Source organism: Hemitrygon akajei, chromosome 3, assembly GCF_048418815.1.
Source record: "Hemitrygon akajei chromosome 3, sHemAka1.3, whole genome shotgun sequence".
Classification (NCBI taxonomy): Eukaryota; Metazoa; Chordata; class Chondrichthyes; order Myliobatiformes; family Dasyatidae; genus Hemitrygon; species Hemitrygon akajei.
The window spans coordinates 84,914,503-84,942,461 of NC_133126.1; the positions used below are offsets into that span (position 1 = coordinate 84,914,503).

At 40.8% G+C, this 27,959-nt stretch overlaps 1 protein-coding gene across 2 annotated transcripts in view; it reads left to right on the top strand.

The window, feature by feature from the left end:
• Window positions 1-26,251, top strand: part of LOC140725163 (regulator of G-protein signaling 6-like) — a 573,527-nt gene extending 547,276 nt beyond the window's left edge. For both annotated transcript variants that reach the window (XM_073040261.1, XM_073040262.1), the window contains exons 16-18: window positions 9,136-9,225; window positions 10,695-10,748; window positions 15,875-26,251. In XM_073040261.1, coding sequence (XP_072896362.1) covers window positions 9,136-9,225; window positions 10,695-10,748; window positions 15,875-15,925 — 195 coding nt within the window. In that variant the 3' untranslated portion in view covers window positions 15,926-26,251. The remainder of the gene's footprint in view (window positions 1-9,135; window positions 9,226-10,694; window positions 10,749-15,874) is intronic.
• The last annotated feature ends 1,708 nt before the right edge of the window (window positions 26,252-27,959 follow it).

The window sequence follows — 27,959 nt, forward strand, 5'->3', positions numbered from 1 at the left end:
CATCTTGAAGCAGGTGGGAATCTCAGACTGCAGAAGTGAGAGATTAAGGATGTCACTGAGCATTCCAGCCAGTTGGAGTGCAAGGTTTTAGTATCTGTTCAGGTACACCTGATGCGTTATGAGGAATTACTGTCTTAAAGATGCCTTGATGTCAGTGTCTGAGACTGAGATCACAGAATCATCTGTTGCTGTGAGGACTAATGCAGGCATGTCATTGTTCTCCCTCTCAAAGCATGAATTAAAAGCATTAAGTTCGTCAGAGAGTGATGTGTCATTAACGCTTATGCTATTCAATTCCGCAAAGATAATTGGCAAGCACTCGCAATCCAGTGATCATGGTGTGGCTAATTAATTGTTAAACATGTTAACCAGCTGCCAGAAGTCTGAAATAAAAATGGAAAATGTCAGAATACTCAGCTGATCATCTGATATCCTTAAGGTGGAATGAACTTTAATTTATACAGCAACTCAGGGTTTCCTTTATGTCGGGGCTGGCTTCACAATGTAACTATGCCCAAAGATGGCAGCTCTCTCGTTTCACCTGCATAAGGCAAAGAGCTGCCTGGATGAATGTTAATGAGCTTAACGAATTAAGATGGACATCGAACATAAGATGAGCTTGATAACCCCTGCTTCCCATACCTGCCTGCAGCATGCTCCCATTTGGTAACTAGCTAAAGTGTGCACTACCTACTGAGCTCGATCCAGTCAGGAATATCATAAAGGATATAAAGTATGTATGTACCTAAGTTAATATTTTTTATTTTCAAATTTCAAACTTTTATGCAGCAGTCAGACTACCAAAGATAAAAAAACAAAGACTATAGCTTGTGGCAGATGTTCTTTTTACTTCCTGCACAGAACTATAAATAGCAATTTGATATTCCTCTGTTAAAAGCTGGTACAATGTAAATCAGCTGCCCTTCCATTGACAAGAGCCTTTAATTACTGAGTTTATAGTCAGGGCACCTGTTCAGTTTTAATTTTGGGAGTGAAGTTTCCACTTGGATTTAATTGGCAAACTGGGTGCAAATTGTGCTTTAAGTACATGGCCTTTCCAAAGTGTTGGTTCAAGTTTCCACTCGACTGTATCTCAGCCTGAGATGAGGGAAAACCTGCAGAAGATGAAGAGTTTTTCCATGAACCACCATACTTTAATTAATTATTCATTGTTATCACTGAGCCCACATTACTAATACAGTGAAATATATTTAACAATTACCACATTTAAGAGGCATTTGGACAAGTACTTCAATAGGATATGAAGAATATTTTACAAATGGGATTACTGTAGTGAGGCAAAATATCTACGTGGGCCAAATGATGCATTTCTATGCTGTATGACTCTATAATGTCTTGTTCTTCACCTGTAGTTAACCATATTTTAAGTTATCAAGGATCCTCCATTGTCCAGAAATCATAGGATGGCTGCGCCTCAGCTCTGCTGTTTATTTCAGACTGGCCTCAGGGGTAGTCGTTCACCAGGATCTTGTTTCTTGGTATTTCAAAGCTGCCTGCACACCACAGGGGCTATCTCCGTGCAGGCAGACAAACAGATTCACAGGATGGCTTTGAAAGCCAGTGAGACTCCACCACCCCTTAAAGTTACAAAATCAAATCCACTTTCACTTAAAACACTTTGCCAATTTAGAGAATTCCAGACATGCATTCCCTTCTGTAAGAAGATTAATGGGCTGTTAGTGCGATTGAGGGCATTTATTGGGAAAGTCTTGACATTCATATGCCTTCAGTAGCAATCGCCACAAGTTAAAAATGCATGTATTGCTAAAAAGTTACTTTTTAGATAAAATTGCTAAAAAAAAGGGACATCACTCATTAAAACTAAATAAATTCATTAAACTAGATAATTTGTGAAGCCTACAACAGGGTTAGCTCAGTGCAGGCTCACGGATAGCTTCCTGAGGATGGGGAGAACTTCAGAAAATCGCATTGCCCCTTTAGACTATACAAGGACTTCTCCAGAGCCAGTCCCTAGGCAAAAGATGCCACTACTGACTTATGTTGATGCCAGCACTGGACTGTGGAACTTCGGTGGAGATGTCTGGATAAATTCCAACAATGGGGCAAGGGTCAGAATTCAATGAAAATTACTAGACAGCATCATTAGACATATTTTAAGACTCTTACTCCTAAATTAGAAAGTTCCAAGTTCATGCTGAGCTCCAGGGAAAAGCAGACACTCCCGTATATTACTGCTGGAATCTGCACAGTGGAGATGTCTTCTATTGAAGAAGACATTCAATCTCCACACTAAGATTTAAATGACCAGTGGCACAATTTTGAATCGGATTGATAACTTGTATCTTGCTTATATTTATCCAACACTCAACATAGCTGATAAAATATAGATTAACAGGTAATCAACACAATACTTTGAGAATATACCAGGTGCAAATTAGTGCTGTGACTGATTGAAGTCACTGGGAGACACTGAAACTGGTGATATAGAAGTCTTTATTCAGCACAAGCAGGTATCCTTATGGAAACACTCTCAACAGAGGCTCACAAACTTAAAAGTACATCATATTTTATACCTTTGAAATCAATGGTAACAGTAGGTGATTCAATACAGTTTCAGTAGTTAAAATGACATTGTTCACTTTGCCTTGACGCTACTTCCTTTGAAATGCCATTGGGAAGTGGGAGATTGCTGAATCATCAAATAGATTAGCTGGGACAATCTAATTGCTAGCTTCCTGAACTTATTTATATTTATAATGGTGTAAGTTCCTTAAACCCATAGTTTAACATTGTGAAAGAGGCCATTTTGTTTTTATAAATAAATTTTGTCATAATTAAAAGTTTTTAAATATACCCAATGTAACCTATAGACAAAAATAAACAAGCACAAAGATAAAAATGTGTTAGAAATGAAATATGTTAGTCCTGAAGAAGGGTCTCGGCCTGAAACATCGACTGTTTATTCATTTCCATAGATGCTGCCTGACCTGCTTTGTTCCTCCAGCGCTTTCTGTCTGTTGCTTAGAAGTGAAACTGCTATATTTAGTTTTATATTGGAGGTAAATTTTAACATAAGCCATCTCCTGAAAATCCTGATCAACTCTCTGCCCTGACATATGCTCCCTAATTGGCACTGGCACAGGTCAGAAATGGGCAACTTCTTTGGAAAGTTGATTCATTTATTTCAGACTAGGATCATAGCCAGTTTTCATCAATGGGAATCATATATTCTATTTTTATTTTTGAAATCCCACTGGTTTCCTTGGCTGCGTAAGTCTAGGGAATACACACTCAGGACCTGCCAAACCCGTGATTGAGACAGCTGACATTCCAAAACACCCATTATCTCCAACCATAGCCCAAACACTGCTTCTGCAGAAAGACCATTACGTTAGCAGTGAACTTTCCCAGAGTGTTACATTTTTATTTAGCGTTACAGCGCAAGGTTCCTGCAGTTACATTATAAACCAGCATTAAAGATTTAAAATCCTGATCTGTGCTGCATATTACATGTCTATCATATAGACTTCCCAGTCCACTAGTCGGTGGCAACAAGCAGGAATCTGTTAATGTAATTAATGTAAAATGGAATCTCCTTTCTACAATAGTGGGATGATCTGCTTCAAAGTCACAGGGTCAGACAAGATCTATAATAAGTAGTTAATCTGTCCAAACAATTTCCAGGAGGTGGCTGATATTAAAGACATCAGTGAATGCAGAACCTATTCTTTTATCATATTTTCTCATCCTTCCATCCTGCTGAATAGTTCAGTCGGGTGTAGAGATATCTGACAGAAAGCTTTATTTTCCCAGTTTCAGGAGGAGAAAGCATAGGCTAGTTGGATCGTGCATATTAATTAGTAAGTGGTTTATTATTGTCACAGTGAAAAGCTTTGTTGTGCATGCCATCCAAGCAGATCATTCCAAACACAAGTATATCAATGTAGAACAAAAGAACAAGCAACAACAGAATGCAGAATACATTGTTACATCTACAGAGACAGTAGTGCAGGGAGAAATAAAGGGCATAGCCATGATAAGGTAGACTGACAGATCAAGCGTTCATCCCTATTCTACAAGAGGTCCATTGAAGAGTGAGATAGAAGATGTCCTTGAGCCTGGTGGTAAGTATTTTCAAGCTTCAAAAGGGCAATGGTTATACCAGTGCCCATGAAGAGTACTGTGACCTGTCTTAATGACTTTCATCCAGTAGCACTCACATCTATGGTGATAAAATGCTTTGAAAGTTTGGTCATGGCTAGAATCAACTCTTGCCTCAGCAACGACCTGGTCCCATTGCAGTTTGCCTATTGGCACAATAGGTCCATGGGACCCATGGGACTAGAGAAGGGGCAGTGTTGGATCTTCTGTTAGGGAATGAAATAGGTCAGGTGATGGAGGTAAGTGTTGGGGAGCACTTCAGGTCCAGTGATCACAATGCCATTAGTTTCCAATATAATTATGGAAAAGGATAGAACTGGACCCAGGGTTGAGATTTTTGATTGGAGAAATGCCAACTTTGAGGTGATGTGAAAAGATTTAGAAGGAGTGGATTGGCACTATTTGTTTTATGGGAAGGATGTAATAGAGAAATGGAGGTCATTTAAAGGTGAAATTTTGAGGGTACAGAATCTTTATGTTCCTGTTAGGTTGAAAGGAAAGGTTATAAGTTTGAGAGAGCCATGGTTTTCAAGGGATATTGGAAACTTGGTTAGGAAAAAGAGAGATATCTACAATAAATATAGGCAGCATGGAGTAAATGAGGTGCTCGAGGAATATAAAGAATGTAAGAAGAAGCTTAAGAAAGAAATTAGAAAAGCTAAAAGAAGATACGAGGTTGCTTTGGCAAGTAAGGTGAAAATAAATCCAAAGGGTTTCTACAGTTATATTAATAGCAAAAGGATAGTGAGGGATAACATTGGTCCCTTAGAGAATCAGGGTGGACAGCTATGTGTGGAGCCGAAAGAGATGGGGGAGATTTTAAACAATTTCTTTTCTTCGGTATTCACTAAGGAGAAGGATATTGAATTGTGTAAGAGAAGGGAAACAAGTAGGGAAGTTATGGAAACTATGACGATTAAAGAGGAGGAAGTACTGGTGCTTTCAAGGAGTATAAAAGTGGATAAATCTCCGGGTCCTAACAGTATATTCCCTAGGACCTTGAGGGAGGTTAGTGTAGAAATAGCAGGGGCTCTGACAGAAATATTTCAAATTTCATTAGAAACGGGGATGGTGCCGGAGGATTGGTATATTGCTCATGTGGTTCCATTGTTTAAAAAGGGTTCTAAGAGTAAACCTAGCAATTATAGGTCTGTCAGTCTGACTTCAGTGGTGAGTAAATTAATGGAAAGTATTCTTAGAGATGGTATATATAATTATCTGGATAGACAGGGTTTGATTAGGAACAGTCAACATGGATTTGTGCGTGGAAGGTCATGTTTGACAAATCTTATTGAATTTTTTGAAGAGGTTACGAGGAAAGTTGACGAGGGTAAAGCAGTGGATGGTGTCTATATGAACTTCAGTAAGGCCTTTGACAAGGTTCCGCATGGAAGGTTAGTTAGGAAGGTTCAATCGTTAGGTATTAATATTGAAGTAGTAAAATGGATTCAACAGTGGCTGGATGGGAGATGCCCGAGAGTAGTGGTGGATAACTGTTTGTCAGGTTGGAGGCTGGTGACTAGTGGTGTGCCTCAGGGATCTGTACTGGGTCCAATGTTGTTTGTCATATATATTAATGATCTGGATGATGGGGTGGTAAATTGGATTAGTAAATATGCAGATGATACTAAGGCAGGTGGTGTTGTGGATAATGAAGTAGGTTTTCAAAGTTTGCAGATAGATTTAGGCCAGTTAGAAGAGTGGACTGAGCGATGGCAGATGGAGTTTAATGCTGATAAGTGTGAGGTGCTACATTTTGGTAGGAATAATCAAAATAGGACATACATGGTAATTGGTAGAGCATTGAAGAATGCAGTAGAACAGAGTGATCTAGGAATAATGGTGCACAGTTCCCTGAAGGTGGAATCTCATGTGGATAGGGTGGTGAAGAAAGCTTTTGGTATGTTGGCCTTTATAAATCAGAGCATTGAGTATAGGAGTTGGGATGTAATGTTGAAATTGTGCAAGGCATTGGTAAGGCCGAATTTGGAGTATTGTGTACAGTTCTGGTCACCGAATTATAGGAAAGATGTCAACAAAATAGAGAGAGTACAGAGAAGATTTACTAGAATGTTACCTGGGTTTCAGCACCTAAGTTACAGGGAAAGATTGAACGTTAGGTCTTTATCCTTTGGAGCTTAGAAGGTTGAGGGGGGACTTGATAGAGGTATTTAAAATTATGAGGGGGATAGATAGAGTTGACATGGATAGGCTTTTTCCATTGAGAGTAGGGGAGATTCAAACAAGAGGACATGAGTTGAGACTTAGGGGGGAAAAGTTTAAGGGTAACATGAGGCAGAATTTCTTTACTCAGAGTGGTAGCTGTGTGGAATGAGCTTCCAGTAGAAGTGGTAGAGGCAGGTTTGGTATTGTCATTTAAAGTAAAATTGGAATGGTATATGGACAGGAAAGGAATGGAGGGTTATGGGCTGAGTGCGGGTCAGTGGGATTAGGTGAGAGTAAACGTTTGGCATGGACTAGAAGGGCTGAGATGGCCTGTTTATGTGCTGTAATTGTTATATGGCAGACGCAATCTCAATAGCTCTTCACTCGGCCTTAGATCACCTGGACAATACAAACACCTATATCAGGATGCTCTTCGTTGACTATAGCTCAGTGTTTAACACCATCATTCCCACAGCCCTGATCGATAAGCTACAGAACCTAAGCTTCTGTACCTCCCTCTTCAACTGGATCCTTGACTTTCTAAACGGAAGACTAAAATCTGTGCGGATTGGTAATAACATCTTTCTAATGATCATCACTGGTGCACCTCAGGGATGTGTGCTTAGCCCACTGCTTTACCCTCTCTATACCTATGACTGTGTAGAAAGGCATAGCTCAAATACCACCTATAAATTTGCTAATGATACAAGCATTGTTGGCAGAATCTCAGAGGGAGAAGAGAGGGCGTACAGGAGTGAGATATACTAGCTAGTTGAATGGTGTCACAGCAACGACCTTGCGTTCAACAGCATTAAGGCCAAAGAGCTAATTGTGTACTTCAGAAAGGGTAAGACAAGGGAATATGAATCAATCCTCATAGAGGGATCAGAAGTGGAGGCAGTGAGCAATTTCAAGATCCTAGGTGTCAATGTCTTACGATCTAACCTGGTCCCAACATATCAATGCAGCTATAAAGGGGTCAACACAGCGGCTATATTTCATTAGGAGTTTAAGAAGATTTGGTTTGTCACCTGAAACACTTGAAAATTCTCCAGATGTACTGTGGAGAGCATTCTGACTAGCTGCATCATCGTCCATTATGGGGGGGGGGGGCACTACTGCACAGGATCATAAGAAGCTACAGAAAGTTGTAAAATTAGTCAGCTGCATGGTACGAGCCTCCATGGTATCCAAAACAACTTCAAGGATTGGTGCCTCAGAAAGGCGATGTCCCTTCTAAGGACCCTTGTCACCCAGGACGTGCCCTCTTCTCATTGTTACCATCACATTCGCCAATTCAGGAACAGCTTATTTCCGTGTCATTCAATTCCTAAATGAACATTGAACCCACGAACACTACCTCACTTTTGTTTTCCTGTTTTTGCGCTATTTTTAATTTAACTATTTAATATAAATGTGTATACTTACTGTAATGTATTGCATTGTACTTCTGCAGCTAAGTTAACAAATTTCACGACATATGCCAGTGATATTAAACCTGATTCTGATTCTTTTGTATCTTCTGCCCGGTGGAAGAGGGGAGAAGAGAGAATACCAAGGGTGGGCAGGGTCTTTGACTATATTGTCTGTTTTACTGAGGCAGCGGAAAATGTGACAGCATTGCATTCACTGTCCACAAAACCTAAAATTCAAAAGAGGATTTTAAGCCCTATCTGATATAGGTACCTACAGGTACCCTCACTATAGTAAGGTAATACTGTAACCACCTACTCTTCAAGGATTAGCTTACTTTCTTGTCTAGTCTCTATGGTGGTCTAGCCGCCAATACCCACTGATTTAGTGGTGGGCTCCCCCGCCCCGTAAGTTAATTAAGTAGTTTAAACACAGTTTATCATATATTTGACAATAGATGTTTAAATTTTGACAAATAGTTCTTAACACACAGACTATTTCTGATATACAAAAGATTTCCAAAGTACAAATGATTTATAAACTACAAAGGACTTCCAAGCACAGGTACAAAACTTACAAACTAACAACATGTCAATGAGTTGCAGGTAATCACAATGATGTAAATAACTTAGCTGTAGTTGTCTGGTTTGATGTAGGCCGATTAACATAACTCCATTGTCTTGCATTTGACTAATGCAGAACATGAAGTCTCATGGTCACTCCACTCTGCAAACCATATCTCTTGCGCAGCCAGCCCCTTCCGTGTGCCAGCAGCCTGCGCTGTGTAAACAATGCTGTCTGCAAAGCTGTGCTTTTAACTTCAAGCTGATTGCAACTTACATTAAGAACAGAAGACTGATTCTTGTTTGCAACAAGAAGCTGAACAAGGAAATTCTGTTAGAAGTTTAACTTCGTCACAAGCAACTCCGATCCTTCAGAAAGGCTGTGCTGCTGTGCTAGAAAGCTGAGGTCGGCAATAAGCCTCTCAGGCTCTGGAAAGTGAATATCCATCACAAAAGTGTAGGTGGTTAATTTGGGGGAAGCTACTTTGCATGATGGAGTGAGCTGGATCCTTAGTTCTCTGCAATTTCTTGCGGTCTTGGGCAGAGCAGTTGCCATACCAAGCTGCAATGCGTCTGGATGTGATGTTCTCTGTGGCGCATCTAATTGGGGAAATGCCAAAATTCCATAAACTTCTAAGTAAATAAAGGTACAAATGCTAAACACTGCAATTTGTAAGAAAGCATAACAGTCCTGTGGTCAGAAGGTTTGCAATTAGGAATGCACAAACCTTCAACATACCACGTTCATCACAAATTCTTATGTTGATATATTGGTTTCATTTTCATAAATGGTTACATGGTTGTTGTGATAAATTGGAAGCAAACAACCAGAAATCATCTTGTCTTTCAGGAACACATCTATAAGCTGATGAAAAGTGACAGTTATGCTCGTTTTCTGCGTTCCAATGCCTATCAGGAGCTCTTACAAGCAAAAAGAAAGGTACTGTCCAAGAAACCTATGTCTTCTCACACTGGGAAGTGATAATTCTATTCATCATCTGTTAAGCATCTATGTCCATGCGGGTTGTTCTGAGCTTTAGGCAAAACGTTCAGCTTCCATTTATTAGTAAAGACAAGTGGTACCAGAATCCAAACACTGCCCACGCAATATTGGCTGACGTCAACTTGCACACTCTCTGGATCGCTGCGGGTTAATCTTAGTGTCCCTGGGAAGCAAGGGGTAGTCAGTCCAAGTTGATAACCAGAGAGATTTGTGAGGAAATGTGAACCAGTGAAAGAGTAACAGTGTCCCATCTGCCTGTCCTGGAAAAGCAACAAATTTTGAGTCTGTGGAGCAATGGACAGGTGGGATGCATTTCAAATGAAGACACTAGGAATTATTAAGATGCTCTTTTAATAACTTGTGCTCTCTCAAATCTGCGCCAATTTTCCCTCCCTTTTTATGGGTAACTGTTTTCAGGAGTGCTCAGACGCCTCCCCAGCTGATTAGTATCCTGTGTGCTTCATAGTCAGTAATAGATTACTCAAAGGTGGAGATGCCCATACATAGACAAGTCATGGGATAGCAATCAGGAGTAGAGACCAAGGCAGATTTGATCATTCTCAACTTACAATATCTTTTTTTTTAGTTGTGGTAGTTTCTGGGAACAGCAGTCTCTTTCTCAAGTCTTTGATAGATCCTTTCTGTATTGCATGGGGAATATCAGCTAAAATGACAAATAGCAATGAGCAAAGCAGAAACTGCTGGAAGAACTGTGGAAATGAAGCAGCATTTTCAAGCAGCATCTGTGGAAATGAAGGTATTGTCAACTTTTCAGGTCGAGGCCCTAAATCAGGTCGCTGATGTGGATTCGGACGCTGGCATTCTCTTGTGCCTCTATATAGCAAGAAGCTTCTGGTTGTTGGCAGCTTTTAAGTCAGCACACCACTCCCTTTCAACACAAGAACTAGAGTATACTCTGGGTGCCCAGGTAGCAAAGTGGTTAGCATGACACGATTACAGCTCGGGGAATCGGAGTTCAGAGTTCAGTTCTGGCACCGTCTGTAAGGAGTCTCTGTACGTCCTCCCCATTGAATGCATAGGGTTTTCCAAGGTGCTCTGGTTTCCTCCCACAGTCCAAAGACTTACTGGCTCATTGTAAATTTTCCTGTGGTTAGGTTAGGGTTAAATCAGAGGTTGCTGGGGCATTGCAGCTCAAAGGGCCAGAAGGGTTACTCTGTGCTGTGTCACTAGATAAATAGCAGAATTGTTGTCAGAGCAGAGGAGCTTTGCTCAGTGTAAGCCATCCACTTCAGGGTACTTTGATCTCCATTCCACTGTGAAGCTGCCTGTTTAACAGAAAGTTAATTTTCCCTCCCTCATGTTAACTTCCACTTGCAGCTAATAAGTATGGAGTTTATGTTGTCATTCTCTCAGCTTTATTTTCTGATTGCTTCCTTCTGCCCCAGCTTGAGAATGAACAGGGCCGCAGAACCTCGCTGGAAAAGTTCACTCGCAGTGTGGTGAGTTTCACAACCCTCTTGACACGAAGCATGAGTTTGTAAAGCCACATTCTTCCTCCGGGACAAGAAAACTTAATGAAGGACAACTGTGAAGCACTTCTTTTGATTATACAGTTTGTTAATGGCCTTAGACTAACTGTTTTACATGTAAAGATGGTGCGCAAAGGCAAAAATTCTGTAAATGCTAGAATTATGAAATTAAACTGAAAATGCTGAATACGCTAAGCACTTCAGGCAGCATCCGTGGAGACAAAAGCAGTTAGCAACCTTTCGTCAGAATCTTTTGATGAAGTGCTAATTAGATCATAATTTGTGTCCTGCATGAATGTCCAGACACTAAATTTTCCAGAAGGATTTGATTGCAATGGAGAGTGTGCAAGAGAGCATGTTGTGTGAACTGGAAACTGTTAGTTAAAATAGAAGCAGAAAACATTGGCAACACACAGCTGGTCAGGCAGAATTAATAGACAGGGAAACTAAGTCAGTATTTCATATTGTTGTGTCCAATGCAGAGATTTGGTTGAGAGGGGGACAGAAATGGGTACAGATGATACTAAGATAGGTGGCGTTGTGGATAATGAAGTAGGTTTTCAAAGCTTGCAGGGAGATTTAGGCCAGTTAGAAGAGTGGGCTGAAAGATGGCAGATGGAGTTTAATGCTGATAAGTGTGAGGTGCTACATTTTGGTAGGACTAATCAAAATAGGACATACATGGTAAATGGTAGGGCATTGAGCAATGCAGTAGAACAGAGTGATCTAGGAATAATGGTGCATAGTTCCCTGAAGGTGGAATCTCATGTGGATAGGGTGGTGAAGAAAGCTTTTGGTATGTTGGCCCTTATAAATCAGAGCATTGAGTATAGGAGTTGGGACGTAATGTTAAAATTGTGCAAGGCATTGGTGAGGCCAAATTTGGAGTACTGTGTACAGTTCTGGTCACCGAATTATAGGAAAGATGTCAGCAAAATAGAGAGCATACAGAGGAGATTTACCAGAATGTTACCTGGGTTTCAGCACCTAAGTTACAGAGAAAGGTTGGACAAGTTAGGTCTTTATTCTTTGGAACACAGAAGGTTGAGGGGGGACTTGATAGAGGTATTTAAAATTATGAGGGGATAGATAGCGTTGACATGGATAGGCTTTTTCCATTGAGAGTAGGGGAGATTCAAACAAGAGGACATGAGTTGAAAGTTAAGGGGCAAAAGTTTAGGGGTAACAGAAGGGGGATTTTTTTTTTTTACTCAGACAGTGGTAGCTGTGTGGAACAAGCTTCCAGTAGAAGTGGTAGAGGCAGGTTCCGTATTGTCATTTAAAAAAAAATTGGATAGGTATATGGACAGGAAAGGAATGGAGGGTTATGGGCTGAGTGCAGGTCAGTGGGACTAGGTGAGAGTAAGCATTCGGCATGGACTAGAAGGGCTGAGATGGCCTGTTTCCGTGCTGTAATTGTTACATGGTTATATGGTTACTCTGCAGCATCACTACATATATCATTTAACCCTCCTCTCCTCCCTACCTTTCTTTCTGTAATTCACCCCGTCCTGTTCACATACCTACTGAAAATGTATTACTTGAAATTATAAAATTGTACAGCATAAGTATGGGCCCTTTCATCCCAGCTCTCCCACACCGACAGTGATTGGATCAATACCAATCCAATGTAGCACCAGCTCAACTGTAGCACAGTGGTTAGCATAATACTATTATATTGTCAGTGACTCGGCTGCAATTTCACCGCAGTCTATATGGAGTTTGTACGTTCTCATGGCTAATCCAGTTTCCTCCCACATTCCAAAACTGTGCAGGTTAGTAAGGTAATGGGACCACACAGGCTCATTACAATGGAAGGGCCTGTTACTGTGCAGTGTATCTAAATAAAGAAAATATTATTTATCCACACTTGTAATGCTACTGTGACAGTGTAATTTCCTTTGGGATCAATAAAGTATCTATCTATATCCCTCTACCCCTTTCCTATCCAAGTATTTGTCCAAATGCATTTTAAAGTTTTGATTTGTATCTGCCTCCACCACCTCTTTGGCAGCTCATTCCCAATATTCATTACCTTCCATGTGAAAACTTATTCCTCAAACCTCCTTTAAACTTCTTCCCTCTCACTTTAAACCTGTGCCCTCCAGTTCTAAACTCATCTGCCCTGGAGAAAAAGATTGATACTAAGATTCATATTGACAGCATGGCCAGATAAGAGGCAATAGGGTTATCCCTCAGCTTAAAGACAGAGTAATGCAGAATGCAAACCGGCCCTCAAGACCAACTTTGGCCATGCCAGCCATAGAGCTTACAATTTAGCCCCATTTTCCCGTGTCGTCTCCTATGGTCCAATGAAAGGAAACCCAACCTAAAGTCTACTTAATCTCTCCTCTTAGGACAATATTTTCCCTGAATGAGCCTAATAAATTAAAAAATATTTTTCGGACTGAGCAGATAAAAGCAATCATGAATTTGATTGCCGGTCATTCTGTAAAACTATGCTGATTTCTACACGCTGTCTGTCAGTGAAACATCCGCTTGTCACTCTGTGAGCAGTTACATTCACACAAGCTTCAGTTCGAATGTTTCTGTGCTTTAAGTATTAGCTTCTCAGCCTTGCCTTCCTTAATGCCTCCATTCCTTCCTTTTGCCTCCCGATTTCTGGCAACAAAATTCCACCTAGCGCACTCTGGAATTGACTTCAGATCAAAGGAAAAATTACCAGTGATTTTCCTTGGAATAAATGAAAGATAATATTTTATTCATGATGCATGTTGAATTCAATTTCCTAATCTGGTGACAGATTGTTGGGATGACAACCACATTGTCATTACTGGATCAGCCATATGGCTGATGACGACTAGTGGTGACGAGAAGGCAGGAGAATAGGGTTGAAAGAGAAAATGGATCGGCCATGATGAAATGGCGGAGAACACGTAATGAGCTGAATGGCCTAACTCTGCTTCTTTCTCTTATGATCTTGTGGAATCTAATGTATTAGCTGCTAAGTCACCACTTATAGTCACAATTGGGATTGTGTATATGAAAACTCTTCAATTGTTACGTTCGAGGATGGCAAAGCTATGGCATGCCTGCCCGAGATGGAACAGTCAAAAATTTTGTTGGCATGTAGCATGTAGTGCTGACCCTTGATTCTTTAAACCCCACCCATAGTAAAAAGATATATAATGTTCATCTTTACTGCCAAATGAAACAATTGATTTTCCAGAACTAGAGGGCAGTGAGCTGTTTTCACAGGAGTCTATATTTATTGTTGCTAATTTCTTAATCAGTGATAACCTCTGCTCAAAATTACCATGGCACATGTGAGAATGTTTGAGAAAATTTATGCCAATTTGGGCACACTCTCATAAAATATGTCACCACCCTTGGATATGATTAAATTCTAAACCATATACAGTATATGTAGAAATCATGTATATAGAAATAGATACCTATTTATAATTATAAGTGTACTAAAGGGTTAAATGTATGCTGCTGCAGATTTTTAAGAGAACCAACAGCATATCAAATATACTCCGTATTATTTAATTACAGAGTTCATTGATGTGCATGTCATATTGGCCATGCACCTCATATAAATAAGGATAATGCAGCACTGGAAAAACTTCAGTAAAGTTTGGGCTGTGATTTCTGAGCCACTTTCCTGCACCGGGACCATAGACCTCCATACCCCTCCCATCCATGTACCTATCCAAATTTCTCTTAAATGTTGAAACCGAACCACTTCTGCTAGCAGCTCGTTCCACATTTTCACCATCCTCTGACTGAAGAAGTTTCCCTCATGTTCCCTTTAAATATTTCACCTTTCAGCCTTAACTCATGACCTCTAGTTCTAGTCTCACCCAACCTCAGTGGAAAAAGCCTGCTGGCATTTACCCTATTTATACCCCTCATAATTTTGTATATCTCTAGCAAATCTCCCTTCATTTTCATACACTCTAGTGAATAAACTACTAACCTATTCAAACTTTACCTATAAATGTCCTCAAGTCCTCGCAACACCCTTGTTAATTTTCTCAACACTCCTTCAATCTTATTGATATCTTTCCTGTGTAGATATGTGACCAGAACTGCACACAACATTCCAAATTTGGCCTCACCAATACCATTCACAACTTTAACATAACATCCTAACTCCTGTACTCAGTTTTATTTATGAAGACCACTGTGCCAGAAACTCTCTAAACTACCCTATCGACATGTGATGCCAGAAGGGAAAGGAAGGAAAGAGGAACAAGCAGAAGGTATGGAGGAATGACTGGCAGGGGTAATTGGAAAACAGAAAGCGGAAGTGACAGGGACAGATGTTGAGTCTCAGATTTAGGAGTTTGGAGATGAGGTTGCTTGCAATTATAGTATTGAAGGCAGAGCTTCAGTCAATAAACAATTGCCTAATATTGGTGTCTTTACTCTTCAGATGCCCTTTACTGTCCATTGTCCTTCCTGCTTTGATTGGATTTTATGCATTAACACTAATAGTACCAGTGGAAAATTATTTAAGCCATTACATCAGAACATCCACTAACAGTAGCAGTTTGGGAGTCCAACCCCATATCAATATTCATGCTGTTTTAATCAAGGTTGAAAATTTAACACAGGAGTGATATGCCGTGCCATCATTTTCATTCTTTGAGTGTGATGTTTAATCCTTTCTTCCTTCTCCAGTTGTCAGATGAATGTGAAGAACCCAGCTGTCTGGCCAAAGAATAATAGACAGCTTTTGGTGTACTGACCAACAGAATTAAACTAGTAGTTTATATTTTTTGTATACATGAGTTTGTTGAACCTGTGGTTCATGAAATTGTTTGTTTATGCAGCAGTGACTTCATTTTAAAAGAATTCATTGTGTGAAAGGCGTGTTTTTAAGAGCTATCCATTTTTTTTTTGTATAAACTCAGTCTTTCCTCATTACCCCAGGCCTTCAACTCACATTTGGAAAAAGCAACACTCCTAATGTTTTTGGGTGTGTTTGATTTGGGAATGTTATGAAAATTTCAAGCAGCCACAGTGAATTCCTGTGTAGCTTTATCAGTAGTCTAATCAGTGTTTCAGGTAATGGTAATTGCCAGTGTTCGATGTACTGTATTTGAACATGTCTTTATGTTTTGTAGGGCAAATCTCTGACTGGCAAACGGCTTACCGGTCTCATGCAGTCATCCTGACAGCAACCCGGGCTTGCTGGTTGCAATGAGATGAGAAGAGACTTGGACCTATACTCCTGGGAGCTACCATGTTAAGGAGCACTGTGAGGAGTTCTATCGTACAACTCAACAACAGGACATTTTAATCCTTCCTCAGTGCAGAACGAATTACCACAACTGTATCAAAGAAGATCACCTTTTTTTTTACACTAAGAAATAATAAATTAGATTATCTTAGGCACAGGGAAGCAGAGATAGAATTTCTGGCTGCCAGTGAAACTATATGAATATTTTTGACCTCCTAGATATTGTAATGGGAATTGCTTGTGAATTCACAGAATCAATTTGTATAAAAGAACTTTTTAAACCACATGTGACTGAGAAATATTAGGAGGTTTATAAATTGCAAGCAAGGGAGCAGGTGCTTATATTGAAGGTCTTTTGCCAAGGATGAGGCAGATTGATTAATCTGTAGGCAATAACCAGCTCAGTTTCCCTGAGCGTCACATTCACTTCAGCCAACCATAAGTCTTCCATCTTTCTCATGTTTGCACCTTAAAGAGTATCTAATGCACCTTGTGTAAACTATAAAGGTGCTCCAGCATAATTGTAGTTATGAACTATTCTGACTGATCACAGTGAAACAGAGGATGGGAAGTAACACCATAACAACACATAAATTAGCTTTAAACTCAAGTTTAATTAAAGGAGTCTCATAAGTGTTTTTCAGCTTGGCATACAGAAGCCACATTTCAGTTTAGCTTTATTATCATTACCTTTTGGATATTTTGGTAGTTAATGACAGATCGGGATCTAATAACACCAAAGGAAAAGACACTATAGTACAGACTGTACAACACAAGAAAGTAGCCAGCACCTTTGTAGCTATATCACCATACAGGTCAGAAATTTAGGTTATGTTCACACCCAAACTTTGCAAACTCAGAGGAAAAGTGGCCCAGTGAAAATATATTTTGGCCAATATTAGTTCTTCAATTGCCCTTACAGCAGCAGATTTACCTTGTCGTCTATTTGTTGTTTGTAGAGTCCTGCTCTGCAGAAGTTGGCTGCTATGCTTGCTGTCACCATAATATCTACAATTTAAAACAACTATTGTCTGCAAAATGCTTTAAGGCTTTCTGATGATGTGCAGGAAGCTAACCATCTCCTTGAGAGAGAAAATTACCTTTGGAAGTCAGGAGCACTGTTCAAAAATTCTGAATTAAATGTACTTATAGTTTTCCCATTGAGGGTGAGCGGCAGGAATATACAGGGGAACTTGATGAGCGTGGGGAGAGAGAAGGATACAGGGAAATAGAGACAGAAGAGACTGTAACTTCTAATATGCAGAGTAAAAATCCGGAAGAAGTCAGCAAGTTAGACAGCATTGGTGGAGACAGAAGGATGACCAGTGTTTCAGGTCAAGACCGTGGATCAGCACTGGGAAGTAAGGTTGCTCTGAGACTTGGCATAGACCAATGTGCAGGGTGGCCTCCTTCAATGTCATAGATGAACACATGAGAAAAGTAGAGAAACAGGATTTAATCAGATTATGTTGCAGTTCTATATGAGTAGCATCCCACCCCTCAACATTTAACTCCATCTGTTTCTCTTTTCTTCAACTGTTTATCTAACTTTGCTTTGAATTCTTCTCTGCTTTCATCATCAGACACTTCTTGTAGGAACTCATTCATATTCCTACCACATTTATCTTGAAGTCTGCATAGAATATGTTAGTCACAACTTTGTCCATTTAATCACAATGGATATCTGAACATACTGCTTCCTGAAATGGAAAGCAACAGCAACCATTTCTATCTTAAATATCACCACTCTGGAAATCCTCCACCGAGTGCGGTGTCATCATGGCAAAAGAGGAACCCATGGACTGATATATTGGAATGGGAATGGGGATAGGAATTAAAATAGTTGGCCCCAGTAAATTTCATTTTTGGAGGATGGAGTAAAGGTGCTTGACAATTTTGTAGTCCTGAAGAAGGGCCTCAGCCCGAAACGTCAACTGTTTATTCATTTCTGTAGATGCTGCTTGACTTGCTGAGTTCCTCCAGCATTTTGTGACCTCTGCATTAAAAGGGATAGAGTTCCTCTTGTCCCCACCTACCACTCCATGAATCTCTGCATCCACTTTCCACCATCTTCAATGGGATCTTACCAGCAAGCACATCTTTACCTCCTCCCCCCACCCCCTACTCTTTGCTTTCCCTTTGGGATTGCTGCTTCATGATTCTCTTGTCCAGGTGTCTCTCCCCACTAATCTCCCTCCTGGCACATATCCCTGCAAGCAGTAGAAATGTTACCCCTACCCGTTCACCTTCTCCCTCAGGGCCCCAAGCAGTCCTTCCAGGTGAGGCAACAACTTCACCTGTGAATCTGATGCGGCGGCCTCTACATTGGCGAGATTGCTAAATTGGGGAATTTATCAATCCTTCGTTCCTATCCCCATTCCTATTCAGGCATGTTTGTCCATGGTTGCTTCCTTTGCCTGATGAGGCCCCGCTCAGGGTGCAGGAGCAGCACTCAATATCCCAACAAAGTAACCTTCAACCTGATGGTGTGAACACTGATTTCTCCTTCCTGTAATAGTTTTTCACTCCCACTTCACTCTTCTTCTATTCCCTGCTCTGGCCTCTTAGCTCTTCTCCTCATCTGCCTATCATATCCCCTTTCTCCCCTAGTACATTCTCCTCTTATTAGATTCCTCCTTCTCCATCTCTTGAACTTTCCCATCCACCTGGCTTCAGCTATTATCTTCTAACTCATCCTCTTTTCCCTCCCCCCCCCCAACTTTTCATTCTGACATCTTTTGCCATCTTTTCCAGTCCAGAAGAAGGGTCTCAGACCAAAACGTCAACTGTTTGTTCATTTTCATAGATGCTGCCTAACCTGCTGAGTTCCTCCAGCATATTGTGTGTTGCTCTGGATTTCCAGCATCTGCACAATAGAGTCATAGAAAAGTACAGCACAGAAACAGGCCCTTTGGCCTCTTTAGTCAATGCCAAACCATTTAAATAGTCTAGTCTCATCGACCTGCACTCTGACCATAGCCCTCCCTACCTCTGCCATCCGTGTACCTATCCAAGTTTTAACGATGAAATCAAGATTGAATGCACCACTTGCACTGGCAACTCATTCTGCACTCTCAAGACCCTCTGACTGACAATTCCCCTCATGTTCCCCTTAAAGTTTTCACCTTTAACCCTCAACCCATGACCTCTAGTTATAGGCCCACACAGGCTCAGTGGAAAAAGCCTACTTGCATTTACCCTATCTATACCCCTAATTTTGCATACCTCTATCAACCCTCCCCTCAGTCTTCTGCGTTCCAAGGATTAAAGTCCTAACCAATTCGATATTTCCTTAAAACTCAGATCCTCCAGTCCTGGCAACATCCCTGTAAATTTTCTCTGTACTCTTAACATTATTGACATCTTTCCTGTAGGTAGGTGACCAAAACTACACACAATACTCCAAATTGGGCCTCACCAATGTCTTATACAACTTCAATATAACATCCCATCTCCTGTACTCAATTCTTTGATTTATGAATGTCAATGTGACAAAAGTTTTCCTTAGTGACTCTGCCTATGTGTGATGCCACTTTCACAGAATTATAGACCTGTATTCCTGGATCCTTTTGTTCTACTGCACTCTTCAGTGTCCTACTGTTCACTGTGTGAGACCTACCCCGGTTGGTCTTACTGAAGTCCAACACCTCGCACTTGTCTGCATTAAATTTTATCTGCCATTTCTCAGTCTATTTGTCCAGCTGGTCCAGGTCCCACTGCAAGCTGTGACAGTCTTCTTCACTGCTCACTGCGTTCCCGGTCTTGGTGTTATCTGCAAATTGACTGATCCAGTTAACCACATCATCATCTGAAACATTGATATAGATTGCAAACGGACCCAGCACCGACCCCTGCAGCTCTCCGATAGTCACAGGCCTCCAGTCAGAGAGGCAAACATCTACTCTCACTCTCTAGCTACAACCACAAAGCCAATGTCTAATCCAATTTACTACCTCATCTTGAATGCCAAGCACTGAACCTTCTTGACCAAGCTCCCATGTGGGACCTTGTCAAATGCCTTGCTAAAGTCAATGTGGACAACATCCACTGTCTTGCTTCATCAGCTTTCTGGGAAACTGCCTTGAAAACTCAATAAGATGGGTTAGACACACACACACACACACACACACACACACACACACACACACACACACACACACACACACACACACACACACACACACACACACACACACACACACACACACACACACACACACACACACACACACACACACACACACACACACACACACACACACACACACACACACACACACACACACACACACACACACACACAAAGACCTGCTACCTATCCCAAATCAGTCCTCGTCTATCCAAACACTCATATATCCAGACCCTTAGAATACCTTCCAGTAACTTTCCCACTACTGATGTCAGGCTCAATGGCCTACAAGTTCCTGGTTTATTTTTAGAGCCTTTCTTAAACAGCAGAACAATATTAGCCATCTTTCAATCCTCCAGTAACTCGCCTGTCGCTAAGGATTAGTTAAATTTTTCTGCTAGGGCCCTTGCAATTTCTGCAATTGCCTCCCACAGGGTCCGAGGAACACCATGTCAGGCCCTGGGATTTATCCACCCTAATTTGCCTCAAGACAGCAAACACCTCCTCCTGTAATCTTTATAGGGTCCATGACCTCACTTTTGTAGACTCTGTCTGTCTTTTGAGTAAATACTGATGCAAAAAAATGATTTACAATCTCCCCATCTCTTTTGGATTCATGCATGGATTACCATTCTGATATTCCAGGGGACCAATTTTGTCTCTTGCAATCCTTTTGCTCTTACCATAGTTGTAGAATCCCTTAGGATTCTCCATCTTGTCTGCTAGGGAAAACTTCTTTTATCCTTCCTGATTTACGTAGTGTTCTCTTGCATTTCTTATCCTCCATAAGTACCTCATTTATTTCTGTCTGCCAACACCTGCTATGCACCTCTTTTTTCCTTAACCATGGCCTCAAAAATCTCCTGAATTGCCAAACCTGTTAACTTTACCTTTTATCCTGACAGGTACACACAAGCTTTATTCTCAAAATTTCACTTTGAAGGCGTCCCACATAAACATAATCTATTCTGTTTATGTCTGCATGTGTATGGCTTTATCATCAAGTTGCTGCTTCTCTCTAAATGACTTTGTTATTCACATTTAAACGCTTAACATCTAGAAAGCATGTGGAAGCCTATAGTGCCCATTCTTCATGTTTATTTACAGCTTGTTGTAGTTTTATGTAATTTTCTTCTGTATTGACTGAACCTTGCAATTTTCTGCCATCTGCAAATTTTGAAATTTATGCTTCAAAGTAAAAAACTATGATTGACTTTAATTTGTTTATGGAATTTTGCAGGGGTTAAAACACCATCATTTATTGTCCAGTGAGAAATGCCCTTGAGAAGCTGATGGTGAGTTTAAACTGCTGCATTTTTTCCAGTTAAAGAAATCCCACAATGTCGCTGGGCAGAGAGTTTCAGGATTTACATAATGAAGAACTACAGAATCAAAATTCCATCATCTTTACTGAACAGAAGTTGGCCACTTGGCCAATTAACTGCATATCAGATCTACATAAGAGTGATCTATCTGGTTCTCTACCATATCTATAAAGCAAACCCCATCACCCTTAAGCTACAAGTCAGTATGGTCTTCAGAGACAATCTGCAGAGCTCAGGTTCCCCTATGCTCTTCGCCCTTCTTTTTGTTGGCGACAGCTGTAGATTTGGAAGGTTGGAGTCACCTAGGTGAAAGTAATTGTTAGTGTATATTCTGCAGCTATGTGTGCCATTGGTGGAGGGCATTAACTTTTAGAGTGGTGGATTGTGTGCTGGTCGAAGCAGCTGCTTTCTCCAGGATGGTGTTATACCCCTCGAGTCTCAGCAGAGCTGCCCTGATCCAAGCAAGTGGGAAGTAATACCATCTCTCCGTAGATGGTGAAAAAGCTTTGGAACATCAGGAGGTGAATCGTTCAGCAGAAGATAGGCAGTGGCTAACCTGCGATACTCAGTTGGTTTGTCCATTCCTTGGGGAGACTACTCTTATCATAACTTCCCTTTGTATATGCATGGATCTGTCAAATGCTGTTCACTTTCCTTGATACTTCAATCATGTAGTTCACTTTTGCCTGATTCTTTCCTACCATCTTTGTATTTCCATTTGTCTTCCTCCCCATTGTTACTCATGCAGCTAGTGTGCGCCTAGTTTTTTTTTTAGTTGAAAATCTGCTCAGTCCCTTTGTGGAGGTTGCCTATATAGACTTGCCTTTCAGTTAAATATACATTTCCTGTGGTCTCTAATGAACAGTTTTTAAAATGGCATGTCTCTCATTACTTCCAAGTCATTTTTGCTATTTTTCCTTTTTAAGTATCCTCAGTTTAAGTCTTCTGTCAAGTCTCTGCACCCCCCCCCGATTCATTACAAGATCAAGCAGTGATTCATCCAGCAAAGTGGGAAAGAATGCAATTTTTTTTTATTTTACTAATTCTCAGTGAATCATTTAAGTTAAATGATTAATTATTTCATCTGGATTATACTTTTGCTTAAATAATACAGCAGGACATATTAAAGCATTTGTTTACATTTCTGCTGTTGCTACTTCAGAACATATTGACCACAATGCATGTTTTATCAAAGGCCTCTTTGCTCCGCATGACAGATATTTCCATCGGTGCTTAAAAAGCAGTTTAAAGAAATTAATGGTCTTTCCCAATATTGTTCACTCCTCCCAAGAGCTGATGTACTCACGACTGACTTTGGACTATACAATCCGGGCTAGCACTCCGCTACCGTACTGAGACAAAGCTGCATTGTTTCAGCTGAATTCCTGCAGATGTATCTTGAAACTGTAGTGGCACTCTGGCACAACACGTCAGAAGAGTGACCTGGGTTCAGTTCTCATCTCCAGTGCTCTCTGCAATTTGCACTTTCTCACCATGAACCACATGTGTTTCCTCCGGTGCTCTCGTTTCCTCCCACATCCCAAAGACCTAGCAGGTCAGTGGGTTAATTAATCACTGTAAATGCTCCTAGTCTGAGTGTGTAGCAGAATCCATGTGGACTTTATGAGAATAGAACAGGATTAGTACAAGTTTAGTGTAATTGAGTGCCTGAGGGTTGGCACATAAATGGAGGGCCTAAGGAGCTGTTTCTGAGCTGAATGCCTCTATGGCTCCCGTGTTACCCTACCCATAATTCATCTAGTACTCTATACACCAAATAATTAATACTGAATTACAATGTGTTTTGCCTCCAGAAGTGTTTGCAACAGATAATATGGCAGCATGTCAAAGCAAACTTTTAATATTTGATGCATTTTTAGTCTGAATAAAGCACTACTAAAATGAAGAAAACCAGTTGCTGCAAGTTTCACTGACAGCCTCAAAAGATTTATACCTGAAGGTGTCCTTGGAAACTAAATCGCAGCAATGTCCTCCTTTACAGATACATGAAAATAATCCTCATGTAAAAAACATACTATAAGCTTAAGCATGTATATATTTACAACACTTAAATTGCTAGTTCTTGCGTGTTTATGTCAGTCATTGGGGCAGGAGACAGGATTGTACAGTTCACAACGTAATTAGTAATTATAATTAAAAACATATTAAAGGTTTATTTTATGGCCAATTGTTATACCTAATTACATCTTGGAGATGATGTATCACAGTTTCTTCGGCATCTTTTATATTTATATTGTACCACAACTTTAAAATGGAAGCACAGGAGCCTGTGCCCTGCCACAAATCCATCTGTGTCCCTGACAGCTCTGGCAACAAACTAGACAGTGCTGTGTAACAGGGTCAGGAAATTTTTCCACCATCAAAGAGCTTCCTCTGCAAATGCAGATGATCTCAAATCACAAAAAACAGCAAGTGATTATATTCTCATGGTTATTTCTAATGGCTGCAGCAAGATAAACTATGAATGTAGAAAATGGCAAATAATTGGATTAGAGCAGCAAGCTGTTGCAATGTTAAGATTATGATCAGAGACAACATTGCACTTAGTGTGATGGCATGGATAGCTACAGAAAATTCATTTTGGAATGCTTCGTGAGGTAGCACTTCCAAAGGTAGTCCACCAATTTTCTTTTTGTTTTGGTGATGCAATTTTTCACTCCACACTCTTGCAATTAGACTTGTGAAACTCGAAATCAATTAGTAACATGGTACAGTCTGCACTCTTAAGACAAGTGCTTTTATATCTTCTTTGCCTTGGTGTCAAATTTTGGCTGCCAATGCTCCTGCAAAGTGCTTTGGAATGTTTTCAAATGTGAATTAATTCTTGTTGTGGCGACTGGCATGCCAATCAAGATGGCTTGCAAAGATCTACACAGCAATCAGTCTTGGCAAATCTAGACAGGGGCTTAAAAGGCTTAAGAAATGGAATGATGCTGATTCACACTTGAAAGTCAATGCAAATGTCTTACCCTCAATCAAAAATAAGTTCAACCTCACTATAGCAATGAAAGCCATGTTCCAGATAATATCGGGATATGTTAGAGGAAAGACATTAGCCTCACGGTGGACCATTCCAGGCTAGTTATATGTACAGGGATAGGAGAAGGCTATTTAACCCTTTCAGCCTGTTTTCACTATAGTATTTGAAAAGTCCAGAGAGTGTGGGAGAAGAGCCTAACTCATAAGCACTGATATCGCAGAGTGCTCCCCATAACAGTTGCAAGGGGAGCTGCAGGCAGCTACTATCGCACTGAATGAGAAGGGGGTCAGCCACATTCAGTTAGCTGCTGCCAGTGCAAGCGTCAGAGGGCCATTGCGTTCGCTGTGACAGCCGGGCTTTGGAGGACCATGGGCTCCTTTTAACATGGAAGGTGCACCAGGCAGTGTCAGGTGAGGAACCGGACTGAGTTTGGTTATTGTGGATCCCAGAGTAAAATCCGACCCCATGGAGTGCCTCAGAATGGTCACCGTGGTGCAGCACAGATGACTACCACACTGCACAGTTCATGAGACGAGTACAAGATCATTCTCCTTGAGATGAGAGTAGGAAGGCGGCAAAAAGGCAGTGACTGGATAAGTTTTCAATATTTGCAAACAGACTTTCAATAAATTTACAGCTGAACTAATGAGAACTAACAATCAACCTAGCATGCATTCCTATTTGCAGAAGTGACTTGCAAATTTCTGCCACCCTCTATTTTGTAACCATCCTAAGAGGCCTGGATGATTGTCTACATTATACTCCAGTGGAAATTGTCTCCTACAGCACTAATTTGCATAATTCCACTTTGTAATTTAATCCTTGAATCCAGGTTTCTATTCTAGTAAATCTGTTCAGAAATCTTGTCAACTCTGATCCTAGTCTGTGCCCGAAACTGCTCACAAGACTGCATCAACAGTTTTAGCAAAGCACTGTACAGTGTCAGCATAACTTCTATTTGTATTCTTGACCTCCAGCATTCTATAAGCCTTTTTGTACTGGTCTATAATTTTTTAATAGTTTATGTACATGCACGAATGTCTATTTACAACTGCAAGTTCAATTCATGAGCAGAAGAAGATCAGCCTTTAGCTACAGATAGAGGCTGAGTATGGCTACAACTTACACTTTGAAAGCACTGTCTTTTATCACTTTAAGCACATTGCAACACATATAGCCTATGATTCTCTTCCCTGAAAGCTTGCTTAAGGTTAATTGAAACTTTTCTTAGTTGTTTGTGATAGATTTTTGTCAAGGTAGCTGGGAATGCATATAAAGCCAGCTATAGTGGAACAGTTTTGAGAGGATGAATGGCCGACTACTGGTCCTGATTGAAATCATGAAAACCCGTACAAAAATGTAATGGTGTTTGCCAACTAGGGGTCTTTGGAAATCAAGACGATTGTGATGGCAAAGATGCCATCCTTGAGAAGGAATCTCAATAATACTAAAGAGGACCCTATAAACCATTGAGCAACAACAAGCCCCTGAGGCTAAAACTGGTCTCTATTCCTGTCAAGTAGTTGGGAAATTGTTAGGAGATGTAGTAAATACTTGTGACATTATTCGCCAAAATTTTCACTTTGTCTGGAAGCACAATATTGCTAGCATAAAACTAAGCATGTAAAAGTATGTACAACTGCTGTTCTCTGGAGTGCTAGTTAATTGCCAGATGGAAAGAGGGAGGAAATGACAAGCATTCAAAGTTTACTGATTGTTTGCTATTTTAATGGAATGTACCAAAGCTTGAGCATTGCTGTATCACTCTGTGATCTTAAAAATAAAAACAAAGACCCTAAATGCCAATGTAAGAGGTGGTTCTCTTTTTACTGTCCTCTGCGAGCCAGTGGGAGGTTTCTTCCTTGCCCCCTTTTCTAACGTGAGAGATCTAGAACTGATGGCGGACATTGTTCATCACAACAGCTCTGCAGGCAAGTGTAGCCAGCCACTTTTGCACCGAATCAGATGGGATTCACCACAGTGAGTTAGCTGCTTTCAACTTCAGGTAAACTGCTCTCTCATTGTTTCCCCAATATAATTTTCTCACCCACTTTCATTGAATGCAGACCACCCCCTCCCCCACCATTAGTGTAAAAAGCTCTTGCTCCTTATCACCTGATCTGTCCTAACCAATCTCCATAAAGCCTTTTGTCTTACACCTCACTCTGTTTAGAAAACTCCATTCTTCCTCCAGTTCTGTAGAATGGTCACAGACCTGAAACATTAACTGGTATCTCCTTCCACAGATGCTGCCTGACTTGCTGAATTCTTCCACTGTGGCCTGTGTTTTTGTGTCCTCTCCCCCCACCCCCCCAGGAACCTCCTGCTATGATCGACCTGGCGCTACTTTGGACAGCCTCGTACACAGGACCCCTCTGCTGCTGGTGATATCCTCTAATAAATTCTCAGTGTTACTATCAGGTGGCAGGATAGAGATACATCTCTACCAAATGAGGTGTAGGGTGCTCCTTCCCTGTGCTGGCCCGCAAGTCACCCTTGGGCAAGGCATAGCCCCCTGCTTAGACCCCCCCCCCCGGATCAGAGTGGCATGAAGCCATGGGACCAGGTGGTGCTATCACGAGCCCTGGTTATGCGACCACTGACTCCAGGCAGACAGTCTGTGAAGAGTACTGATAATGGCTGGGGTCACCCGTCTTGTAAAGACACTGCCCAGAAGAAGGCAATTGCAAACCGCTTCTGTAGGAAATTTTGCCCAGCAGGGGCCAAACTCCCCTGTGTCAGCCATCATTCAAACTATACTGATTCTTGCAAGTTGCAAGGTGCTATCACTAGTGAGTGTGCCCTCATTTGGGCTGTCTCCCGAGGCTGTATTACTGCTGCAAGAGTTTCCCCAGAGCGTTTGCTGAAACCCTGAGAATCTAACCTTGATTTTTAATAGAGACTGCAAAAAAAACCGTAATCACTGTGGCCAGCAGGGTCAGTATAATTACATGGTTTGAACGTTACCAAACTGCAACCAAAGAATTTTAATTCCAGAGCTCACTGTGTTTTTTGAAAGTGTTAAGTAATGAAACGGGGATTCTGTTACTTAATTGTTATCTACATAAAGTGACTTCCGTTGCCTAAAGATTATTATTGTCAAGCTCTCCCAGAGAATCGGAGACAAGATACTTACCAGGATAGTGCAATGATGCTCTGAAGTAAAATTGCTTTCATTCTGGGAGCAACTTACTTACATCAGGGAGCATGATTTGCTGTGATTTCTATACCCACCATTTATGTGAATTTCCCCAGTATGACAAGTTCCATTCAGGAACTAGGGGTGTAGCACTGGGGGACAATGAGGTGGGATGGAGGGATGATTTCCAGTGGAGGCAACGTCAGTAACAGGCTTGATGTTCAGTGTTCAAAGCTCCAAATACATTTATTATCAATGTATACTATATATAACCTTGATATTAATCTTCTTACAGGCAGCCTCAAAACAAAGAAAGCCAATAGAACCCATTAAAAAAAGACTAACAAACACCCAATGAGCAGGGAAAAAAATCAT